Genomic DNA, 12,674 nt, shown 5'->3' with positions numbered 1-12,674 from the left:
TTACTACGTCGACATCAAGATCTAACCCCTTGATTTTTCTTTATATAGATATATACCAAAGAAACATCTTTCGTAAGTATATCAAGTAAAATTTCACATATAATGAAAAAATAAAGCAAAAACAACAAAATTGTACCATCAAAACCAAAATCAAACATAATAGTGTAACAAAAACACACTCAACTCTTAATTTATTTCAACATAATAACATTTAAATCTCAATTATTTCAATTAATAAACTCACACTCAACTCTTAATTTATTAACCTTAAATAACTTGTAATTTGTTTTCATTGTATAGTCCCATATCAAAGGTACACCATATCCTACCCAAGCAATCTAGATGATCTCCTTTCCATCATATGATTAGAAAGACCAAAAAACAACACTTATAAAATATTATGAAATTTGATAAAATATTATGACATTTGGCCACCCAATACCATCATCAAGAAAGCTTTTCATACAATCAAAACACTTCATTAAAAAGTAACAAAAACACACTTGCCAATGAGAACCACCATACCTAACATTTTATGTCAACATCACACTAGTAAAAAATCAAATGAAAAATGAAAAATGAAAAATGAAAAAAATTGAAAAAGTGAAAAATAGAAATTAAAAAAAAAAAACCACCCTTGTTAAACCGCTGTGTCAAACCCAATGTCTACAAAACCATTTTTCTTCTCTGTATTTTGCTCCCTTCAATAAAAATCTGATATATTGTTCTATCAGGTTCAGGGTACGAATCCTCGCAAGGGAATTTTTTTAATGCCCGAATCCGCCACTCGTGAATTCTCAATCGATGTGAATCCTCTTGAGGTGGGCAATGCTTATCTGTCAAGCAACTGCAATTTTGGGCGCATGGGGTTTTTTATTTTGGGTTGTTTAGATCTCTCTGCAATTTTTTGTTTTACTTAAAAAGTTTTTTCTGTCGAGGATTTGGAGGATTTTGTCAGTGTGTTTGTTAGTTTTATTTGTTTTTGATATTTAGATGTTTATTTGGTCTCTGCTGTCTTTTGTAATGCGGGTTTTATGTGTTCTAAATTTTTGTCTGCAGAAATGGTGATGTAGGGCTGATAAAAGGAGTGGCAATTCAGGCTTAGAAGAAGAAGGAATCGAGTTTCAGACATTTTAATTGACGTAAGTTCATGGTTTTTTGGTTGGAATTTTAGTAGTTTTGATGTGCTTTAATTTTGGTTTTTTGATATTGAAGCCATTTAAATAATATCAGTATGATACTTTATGATTTCTCTGATGTGCATTTGGTTCATTTGTAACGTTTTCTGACTTGGGTTTTTGTTCATTACAAGCAAATTTAGGCCTTCATTTAACGCAAATTTGAGATATTATGGTGTGGGTTTTGTGTATTCGTCCGTGCATTAAGTGGTGGTTTTTGCTGATTTTATGTTCGAGATGGTAATGTCGGTTTTCATTGTTCGAGATGTTTCTTGTTCATTTCATGCCAAAATTGGCATTTTTTGGTATGGTTTGTATAACTGAGTTAAAGGGGTTGTAGGGTTTGGTCTTATGTTTTTTATTTTTTTCTTTAGGTTTAGGAGGGTTGAAGCAGCAAACAATGTTTTTGTTTATTTCATGTCAGTTTCTGTTTTTTTAAAGGATGGGTTGTTTGCTCAAACAAGGGACAGATGCTAGAAATCTATACACCACAGTAAATATATGGAAGATTAGGTTTGTTATATGTTTTTAGAGATTTTAAGGGTTTCTGGGGATCTGTTTTTTGTGTTTTGAGTCTGTTTTTAGTTTTTTGAAGGTTCAACGGGTCAATAGCAATGGAAGGGACTACATCATGGGCGAGTTTCACCACACGATTGAAAGAAATCGGTAAAGAAGTGCAAGTAAGACACCGAGATTTAAGACCGGAGCCTATATACCATTCTTTGGATTTTGAAACCCATTCAGACAACGAGGATTGCAGCAACGAGGAGACTCTGTTGTGTATTGATTCTGTTCTTCCGGATGATCTATTGGAAAGAATTCTTTCATTTTTGCCCATTGCAAGTGTTTTCCGAGCAGGAACAGTTTGTAAGAGATGGAGATCTATCACACTTTCGGAGAAGTTCCTGTGGCAGTGCTCCAAAATGCCTGCACAGAAACCTTGGTACTTCATGTTTACAAATTCAGAAGATCCCTCTGGGTTTGCATTTGATCCTGTATTGAAGAAATGGTATAATTTTAGTCTCCCATGCATAGGTACATCAAGTTGGTTTGTGGCATCATCATTTGGGTTGGTTTGTTTCATGGACAATGCCAACAGGAACCATGTCTATGTCTGCAATCCTATCACCAGGAACCGGCTGAGGCTGCCTGAGCCTCCAGAACCAAGAGTTTCAGACTATAGTGCTCTGGCCATTACTGTGAACAAGCATACTAATACATATATTATTGTCGTGGCAAGATCCAAGCAAGTTCCTCATGACTACTTGCAGTGGAATCTCTCAATTGATGTTTATGATTCATTGGATGGGGTATGGAATAGTTCTGTTAGTCAAGTGTTGAATGGATGGAGAGGTGGTGATGAAGCTGTGATTTGTAATGGAATTTTGTATTGCCTAATTTATTCCACTGCCATGTCGGGCAACTCAGAAAACAGACATGGACTGATAATTTATGACACTTCCAATGCCTTGTTACAAGTTTTGCCAATCTCCATGCCTTGCTCTCTTACATGTGGCCGCCTGATGAATCTCAAGGAGCGGTTAGTGATGGTGGGTGGTATTGGTAGGGTTGATAGGCCTGATATAATCAAAGGAATTGGCATTTGGGAGCTTGATAAGGTTGAATGGCGAGAGATTTCACGTATGCCTCACAGATTCTTCCAAGGGTTTGGAGAATTTGATGATGTTTTCTCCAGTAGTGGTACTGGTGATCTCATATACATTCAGAGCTATGGAGCACCCGCACTGCTTGTTTTTGATATGAATCAGAAATCTTGGCGATGGTCTCAAAAATGTCCTGTTACCAAGAGGTTCCCCCTTCAACTCTTCACTGGATTTTGCTTTGAACCAAGGTTCGAAGTTGCAGTCTCCAGTTGATCCAGCAGGCCACATTTACACTGGTTTTTAATTTTTGGTTAGATAGTTTGTATTTATCTGATGCATAATGTGTTGTTTTCCTCCATTTCTTGGGATTTTGGAGTGCATGCACCAGGAATTTATTACCCTCAACTCTCTATCCTACCTGATATTTTGGATCCCATTCAGAAGTATAGAAAAGACAATTTCATGGAAATCTCTCTACATGTAATTTGTGCGGCATGGTCTAAGAAGTGATATTATTTATTTACAAAACTTGCAGTTTATGTTGCACCATCTACCACTGTGCAAGGTTGATAATTCTTTTCAGGACATATCCATGGGCTGCTGCGTTTCACAGCAACAGGTAGGAATTTTTTTAAAGCGAGTTGCCAAATCTAAGGAGTGGGCATTTTGATGAGGGGAATGGAACGACTTCTAGCTGTAGTGATCAGTGTTGTTTGTGTGGTTTTTGTAGCTCTAGTTTGGTGGACAAATGGTAGAAATGTTTTGAACTTATATTAACTGTGGATCATGAGAGTCATGAGATTATTATATCCACTCTGCAATAGATGCAGATTCAAATATAACAGATGCTGTATTGTTGCTCATGTTTATAAAGCACATTTTGGGAGGAAGCATTTGAGATGAGGATGTACATGGGGCAATTGGCATTGAAGATATATAAATATGATACAAGTTTCATGGAAGCTGCCAATTTGATATGGTTTAATGGCAATATCATGTTTCCATATTAATTAAGAAATTAATGATATGAAATGAATCATTTTGCAAATACAGTTGTTCCACAATGGATTCATTTTGATCGCGGTGATTCCTTTCTGAATGTTACCAGGCCTATAAAATCTCACAAGAAATACTTGAATATTCTATCAATCATGTTTTTTGTTGTTGTATACAAGGTTACTAGATTATAACTCAGCAATTTTTCTTAGCAAGATAACGAGGCCTACTGTTTGAAGAAGTGGAATTTGGTGATGTCACTTTATTTTGGTTTGTGAATATACATGTTAATCTAAATGTAACAAATTTGAGTGATTCTTAGCCAGTGATTTCCATTTCATACAGATGTGCATTGATTGATGTGAGTGGTAACAGGATATTTACCCTTTTTTTGCATGGGAGGGTCAGATGGATCGACAAATTAATTTAATGATAATGGGTTGAATGCATATGGAGTGTAGATGACATAATCGAGTTTTATTGGAGGCCATTTTTATTGTGTATAGATTGAAAGATGACTTAGCTCAAAACTATAAAAAGCATACACACTAAAATGGCAAGTCAACCGTAAGATTTCAATCCATCCGAACTGGGAGCAACGAAAAGTTTACTGATATTTCCACACTAACGTTAAAATAATCAATCAAGGTAAAATCTCAATGAGAATTTTGCTTAACCTGCAGATCAACTTGGTGTTTCAACTATGTGGAGGGTACCATGATCGATCATAATATGTGGTATGCTTCATGATACGCATATTTGGATTGATTATGTTATCTACGAGAATTGAATATTGGTTGAACATTAGCTGATCTTTCCTCAGCCATTTAAAATCATTGTCGAGGATGGGACTCTGTCCCTGTACATTTTTCCACATCTCTTGGTGACTATATTTTAAAATAAGATTAGCTATACCCTATTTTCAAATGATTTCCCATGGGCTGCCCATTACCCACCGTTTTCTAATTCTGGTGCCTAAATTTCCTGATGAATATATCAAAATGTAGCATAGCTGCACATGTATCACACTCTTGTGCCATGTTACAAATGTAACATAGCTGCGCCCTTACTCATAATATGATGATAATGACTGATGTCTGTTAGGCTAATCCATCCGAAGCGCTTATCAGAGTGTATCCAGATAAAAGATTGTTTTTACTCCTATTCAACATGCTATTCCCTTTTCTTGGCCCCTTATCTCACTTCTGGATGTGTCTATGCCTAAACCACAAGAAGGAATCATTGTGACTAGTCCAAATTTCCTGGAAGCATAAAAAAGAATTGGTTGCATTGGATATTCATAAAACATGATGTGATAGGAGTATAAGAGTGTGAGGGTTCGGCATCTTTGGCCCATTGTTGTATACAAGCCATATAATCTAGAAATCTTATAATGGTTTCCAGGACTCTATCCTTTGATAAGGAAAGGTTCTATTGCACCACTCACTTTTAATGATCTGTTAGGAAATCTAAATGAATTTTTTCGGTGTCAAGCACCAGACCTTTAAAATGGGAATTTCTATTCGATTATAACGACTGATGCAATGGTAACTAGCTGCATCCTTATTCATAATATGACGATGACTGATGTCCTGTAGGCCAATTGGTCATCACGGCCTATCAAAGTGTGGGTATCTAGATGGAAGATTGTTTCTTTTTCCTATTCAAAACGATATTTTTTCTTTTCCTAAATATTCCTTTTTTAATTATACTTTCTTGTACATTTCAATTTTTCTTGTTTTTGTGTCCCACTCTAACCTTGAGTTCTATATGCAATCTCTCTTCCCTTTCCCTCTTCCCCCTCTTTTTAGTCTTACTGGGTATGTAACTAACAATTTTTCTTTTCGTTGTGCGCTCTTCCATTCTAATGATGGATAATGGAGTGTGATCTGAAACGGTGATTGTGAAAAACTCACACAATCAAATCCAGAAACAGCAACAGTCGATATTGCTATTGCTCTCACTTTTGTATCTGACTATGCCTAAACCTCAAGCTGGAAACATATATCTCGAAGAGGTAGCATTGTGCCACTCAAATTTCCTGTAAGCACAAGGAGAACTTGGCTGCATTGGAAATTCATGAGATATTATATACCCGTGTTAACAATATTCTTATGGCTTTGACAGAGTATAAGAGCGTCAGATTTTTGAGGCATCTTTGGCCTATTTGTTGAATCAAAGCCATAGAATGTGGAAGTCTTTTAGTGGTTCTCAGGACTCTTATGTCGTCATAGGAAAGGTTCCGTTGCACTACTTCCTCTTAATGCCTTGTTTTGAAATTGACTTTTAGGCCTCAGACGCCCTTTAAGATTGGCATTTCTATTTGATAAATTGGAACAGTTCTTCTCCCTTAAACCTGCCATGGGGGCACATATACTGCAAGTAACTGCAGATTTGCACTTGGATTGCTCCCTATTTGGATTTGCATTTGCGTATAATTGTGGAGGACCAAAGTCTACAGGATTTGCTTTGATAGGAAAGGTTCTTTTGCACAATCTGGAAGACTTTCGGTGGCTTTCAGGATTCGTATGCTGTGATAGGAAAGGTTCTTTTGTACCAATTCCTCTTAATGCACTGTTTAGATATTTATCATGAATTTTAGGCCTCAGACCCCCTTTAGACCCCCTTTAAAATGGACACTTCTTTTGATAAACATGAATAGATTTCCCCCCTTAGACCTGTCAAGGGGGCAAGTATACTGCACATATAACTGTAGATTTGCACTTGGACTGCTCCCAAAGTATATTTGGGATGCATATAATTACAGTGAACCAAGTCCACAGGCTTTGCCTGTCCTTAGAACTGCCAAGGGGGCAAGTATACTGCACATATATCTGTAGATTTGCACTTTGGACTGCTCTCAAAGTATATTTGGAATGCATATAATTGCAGTGGACCAATTCCACTGGCTTTGCCTGTGATGTCTTTATGATAGGAAACCCCAGCCACCAGACAAATTTGTCAGCGAACGATGAATATTGAATCAGAAATAACTACAGAATGATGGAACAAGAAAACACCACAAAAATAGTAAAGTTGAAATCCAAGATACTAAAGGTATTAACCTCATAGCAATTTGTCTACATGTCATTGATGATGTCCAGTGGCATAACTTATAGTAGTTACGTCCAGTGGCATAACTTATAGTAATTACTTCCAATGGCATAACTAACAGTAATTACGTCCACTGGAATAACTTACAGTAATTACGCCATCCAGTGGCTTAACTTACTGTAATTACGTCCAGTACCATGACTTAAAGTGACAGGAGTGAGAAGCTTTTTGAAGTCATGAGTACCAAACAAAAGGCTAAAGAAAGACATTAATGCGAAACTGTTAAAAGGGAACATAAAGATAAAATAAAATAACTCCTGAAGTAAATAAAACTACAAACAAAACAAAAGAATTACAAAAATAATGAATAAGGTTTTTTTAGCAAAATAAAAAATTAAAAGTTACATACAAAATAAAATATTTATATTACCAAAAGTAACTTCTGAAATAAAAATAAAGTAAACGTTGTAGGTAAAATAAATCATTACTTAAATAAAAATTGCAATTTATATATCCATGAATCAATGGAGTATATATATATATATATAATAAGATAGCATTCATGCTATTTTAGTTATTTAATATTAGATTTTCAATTATAGACTATTTTTTATATTTTTACTCCATTGATTCATGGATATATAAATTGCAATTTTTATTTAAGTAATGATTTATTTTACCTACAACGTTTACTTTATTTTTATTTCAGAAGTTACTTTTGGTAATATAAATATTTTATTTTGTATGTAACTTTTAATTTTTTATTTTGCTAAAAAAAGCTTATTCATTATTTTTGTAATTCTTTTGTTTTGTTTGTAGTTTTATTTACTTCAGGAGTTGAAAATCTAATATTAAATAACTAAAATAGCATGAATGCTATTTTTAAGATAATATATATATTATAAGATATCTATAATAGGTAGTTTGATTGTATATATTTAGTAAGAAGTTTGTGAATTGGAAGAGTTGTATTGTAAGGTTAGTGCTTCAATATGGGGACTTGCAATGTCGAGTAGGGTAGAGAAAACTTGTTTGTCAAGTCAAGCTTAAACAACACATTTCAAGCTTTGATTTGCCTGGGTGGCACATTTGAAATCCCAAAAGGACACTTCAATACCTAGGTGGCACATTTAAAATCCCGAAAGGACACTTCAAGTTTTGTTTTGCTTAGGAGGCAAGCTCATCCGTAATCACAAAAGCACACTCCAAGCTTTGACTTGCTTAGGGATAGTGATAAGACAAGTTTACTTTACTCTAATTGGGAATTATTGCAAGCTAATCCCAATATTTCTAATAGACAGGTATACCCATGTTCAAGGGTCTCACCTCTACTAACAAACATTTTGGTTTAAGTGTTAGTGCTTCAAGATGGAGACTCGCAATGTCCAATAGGGTAGGGTAAAGTTGTTTGTTAGGGGCAAGCTTAAACAACTTGCTCCAACCTTTGATTTACTTAGATTGCCTCATTTGAAATCACAAAGCTTACGACCTCCTAAGCAAGTCAAAGTGCCCCTGACAAACAATTTTACCCTACCCTTTTGGTTATTGCAAGTCCCCTCTTGAACTACTAACACTTAACCAAAATGTTTGTTAGTAGAAGTGAGACCCTTGAGCATGGCTATACCTACCTATTAGAGGTTGGGAAATGTTTGTTAGTAGAGGTGAGACCTTGAGCATGGGTATACCTACCTATTAGAGGTTGGGAAATGTTTGTTAGTAGAGGTGAGACCCTTGAGCATGGGTATACCTACCTATTAGAGGTTGGGATTGACTTGCAATGCCCAATCGAGTAAAGTAAACTTGTCTTATCAATATCTAGAGGTGAGAACCTTAACCTGTGACTTATACATCTAGTTGTTAAGATTGCGATAGAGATACCTACTTAAACATCATCGATCATAAATAATTTTACATCCTCATCAATCCTATAGTCAATAATAATTTTACACCTTATTGACAACGAAAAATAATAAATAATTGTATTATTTTTATTGATCAGAATCTGAAAATCTTTGCATGCCTTGTTTCCATCAATGTTAAGCTGTGACTGCAAGCAACCTACGTGTATCCACATGTTAAGTACTGTCCACAATCATCAATCAACCTGTTGGAGATTGCGAGTGACTGACACGTATCTTTCTATTAAAAAAGTGACATACTGACGTGTATCCATCTATGACAGATTTTGAACTGGAAAGAAGTCTACTCCGGTGATATCATTTTATAAAAAAATCTCTCACTGGGTACAAAATTCCTATGGTTTCCAAACAAAATGTTAAGAAAAAGACAACATATTTGTTGAATTCAAGGCGTCATGGGAATAAAGGTATAGCAATGTCTTTATTGGATAAAGACACGTTAATTTTATTCTGAACCTTATTATGATAATAATTGTAGCATACCTTTACTTGTAGCCTTTTCTGCAACAATGATCTCATTGATTTCACATTTAACATTACTTATTGCATTTTTCTTCATTTTTCTATCAAGATATAATGATCATCAATTACTATAGATTGCTGCAAACCCAAAAAAATTCAGAAAGGCCAAGACAGAATATGGCAATTACCTTTTTTTTATTATTAAAATAGGGTGAAAAAGAGACTATATTAGAATAAATCATAAGAAGGGAGAAAAAGAGAGTATATTAGATCATTAGTGACCTACATAAAGTAGACGAGCCATCGTATGATCATGCAAGGTATGATGAAAGTGTCTAAGAAAATATGTAATGTATTCTTGAAGAGTAATAAATGAATACTTTTATGTTAATATAGGATAAATGAATGATTATCAAAATAATCAATTTTTAGATAAATATAAGAGAGTATAGTTAGTGGTAAGAAATTCAATGTTAAATTGGGTTGAAGAAGTTAGAAAAAGTTTGATTCTTTTAATGTGGTTGAGGTATCGATGTGATGTGATCTAGTTGATGGAGTGCTTTTGATTGTATAATTTGTATTTGAGATGTTTCTTGTGTAACATAAACATTATTAAGAATCATTCAACTTCACAAGTAGATCAAAGGCTTATTATTATTATTAACATATTTTACTTATTAATCATAACTATGGAGATAAGGGCGAAAGTAGTGAAGGTGGTGAATGGGGGTTCTCAAACCCTAACTGCATTGGGATGGGATCGACAATAGACAAAGCAGAAGACAATGCCGATGAAGATGTTGAACACGAGGTTGTAGACCAAGGGGTTGGGGATGTGTTTCATTCCCTTGCAGTGGCATTTTCCTCTATCGTTTTGTCTAATGTTGTGAATGATTCTAGCGAGCATTATGGTGAGGCAATTTTTTGGTAGGGGGAGGAAGAAGATTTCCCTTCTTCTCCATCTGGCTTTGGCTTCTCACCTTTTGATAAGGAAGGAGATGTTGTCTCTATGGATGAAGAAGAGGATGAGCTTCTCCTTGATATCCTTTTGGGAGTTAGGATGAAGGTGAATAAACTTGGTAAGGAGTCTAAGGTGGAGATCTTTGATGGTGAACAATTTTTGGGCTTGAGTAAAGGTTTCCTCTTCCCTTCTAGAGGGGCATTGGACTCCAAGACGACGAATATTTTTGTGGATGTAATGAAGCTATTTATTCTGCTTTGGAAGAGATGAGATTTCAATTTGAGTTTGTTGAAGGTGGTGTTGTTTTCTCCTTTCCTAATGCCATTTCTAGGGTTTCAAAGGTTGAGTTGGAGGGCTATGTTGGGAGTGCTTCCGGGGATGCCGTTTCTTCTCTCAAGAGTGCTCAAATTGGTGCTCATGCAGTTGTTGCTTCTTCTCCTCATGTTCCATCCCCTAAGGGTGCTTTTGGAAGCTTTGGTATGGAAGTTTCTCTAGAGGATAAGGAGGACGTGCAAATTTTGGTAGTGTATTGTGAGGATAAGGAGGATGTGTAGATTCAAATTGACGTCTTTGATTCTTTTATTTACTAAACTCAATTAATTAGTCTAATTAATCATTTGCACAAGTGTGATTAGTTCAATTAATCTAATTAATCATGTCTCACATCTATCCCATCTGTTTGTAAGACCCTTCCATAAAATCTTAGCCATTAATTTTCTCCTATAATATCTAAACCATCTATTTTAGACATGTGACTCACATGTGTGAAAGCCCTCACTCATCAAGTCCCACATACTTATGTGATCCTCACACATGTGAGAATGTGATTCTCACAAACGTGTGAGGATACTTGCATATAATCACACTTCCCCATGGTCCTTCTCAAACATGTGTGAGAATCTTCAATCTCCACTTTTTGAAACCTGATTCGATTATTCTTTTATCTTCTATTATGCACAAGCATTAGGTGTAAATAGAAAACGGAATCAAACTAAAGCCTACTCTTATAACTAAAAATAAAATATATTTTGATTTGATTGGTTCTGGAATAAAATACTGATCAGTGCCTTATTCAGGACAGCAAAGTCAATTTTCACAACAAATTTCTACTCATCCAATGACTTAAAACTCTAACTGTTTAACACTCTTTCTGTTTATGCATTGCATAAACGTGCAAGTAGTTCAACCACAAAACCCTTCTTCTTAATCCAAACTGATTTCTCCGAATCACAACAATACATTCAATAGAATTTAATCTCTCATTAAGAGAACCCAGTAAACATATTGCACAAAAGCATCTAAAAATGCAATGACAAATCAATAAATCCTTTGACAAATTGATTCTTATGATTGAAAGAAGAACAATTTGGAGATAGTTAAACAATATCCTTGTGTAATTCCTATTTTCCTATATTCCAACACTATTGCAAGAAACCTAATTGATTTCCATCGATTCGGCAATGTGCCTACTCTATCTGCTCATGTCTGTAATGCATATAAAACTGCACGCATTTCATTTGGTAGCCATCAAAACAATGCTAAATCCTGTTCAAACTTTGGCACATCAATATGGTAAAAATCTAGAATATAGCAAAGAAAGTGTGGCATACAGAAGAATTCTTCATCTGTAACTTTTGGCACAAGTTTGCAGAGGAAACTAAATCATTCAGAGGCTTGATGAAAAAGACAACTGAAAAACAAAATTCCTTCGCAAATGATGCCCTAAAACTATATCTTTGGAACATCAGTATATCGGTAGAACTTAATTCTTCTTCCAACAATGCATGGACGAAGTTGCTTGCTGTGAAAGAGTTTTTTTTTTTTTTTTTCACATGGTTTATAAAGTTTAAAATTTATAAAACTAAAATAAATTTAGGTCTTCACAATTGGCTTAAAATCATTTTAAAAACATTTGAAATCAATGTCATTAGATTTCTACAATCTATTAGTTTATCTGAATATGTTTCTGGATTTGATTGTGTGAGTTTTTTTGCATCAACTTTTCGGATCACACTCCCACTATCAAATCCAGAAGCATTTGCAGATAAACATTTGAAATGTTTTAAAATAATATGTAGTTCAAATTTTAGAGAATAGGGAAATGTTTAATTTCGGTTGCGGACCAAATAAGGTAATTTAACTATGGGCTAATCGAGCATCTTAGAGATGTGGAAAATTACAAATGAACATAATCAATTATTTAAAACATGGGTTTTATGCCGGATTTTGAGCAGCTCGCCAAATTGAGGCACCTCTTTTGTAAACTGGTCCTGTCGGCCACATTGCTCAACAAAATAAACTAAAAAATAATACATCATATGAACTCGGATGACTGCAAAAATGAAACTAGAGGCGTTTGGGGCCAAAATATTTGGTGGGTTGCCCTCCGATTGTGTAAATTTTAAATTTTTTTTGGATACATTTTTGAACCAGGTAGCAGTCAGAAAAAAATTAAAACCCATATGAACACTTACTTAGAGACCTCACAAATGAACATACA

The 12,674-nt window shown here is 34.8% G+C and overlaps 1 protein-coding gene across 2 annotated transcripts; it reads left to right on the top strand.

The window, feature by feature from the left end:
- Positions 1 to 652: 652 nt before the first annotated feature.
- On the top strand, positions 653 to 3,830 carry LOC131048293 (F-box/kelch-repeat protein At3g61590). Of its 2 annotated transcripts, none has more exons than XM_057982191.2 (3): positions 653 to 821; positions 1,060 to 1,142; positions 1,764 to 3,830. In XM_057982191.2, the coding sequence occupies exon 3, from the start codon at positions 1,793 to 1,795 to the stop codon at positions 3,053 to 3,055; it is 1,263 nt and encodes a 420-aa protein (XP_057838174.1). In that variant the 5' UTR covers positions 653 to 821; positions 1,060 to 1,142; positions 1,764 to 1,792; the 3' UTR covers positions 3,056 to 3,830. The 2 variants fall into 2 exon arrangements, with proteins under 2 accessions (XP_057838174.1, XP_057838175.1); XM_057982192.2 differs by having other exon boundaries at positions 667 to 821; positions 1,774 to 3,830.
- The last annotated feature ends 8,844 nt before the right edge of the window (positions 3,831 to 12,674 follow it).

This window comes from Cryptomeria japonica, chromosome 9 (genome assembly GCF_030272615.1).
Source record: "Cryptomeria japonica chromosome 9, Sugi_1.0, whole genome shotgun sequence".
NCBI classification, from domain to species: Eukaryota; Viridiplantae; Streptophyta; class Pinopsida; order Cupressales; family Cupressaceae; genus Cryptomeria; species Cryptomeria japonica.
The sequence above is the reverse complement of the archived record's forward strand: the minus strand, read 5'-3'. Positions and strand labels throughout refer to the sequence as shown.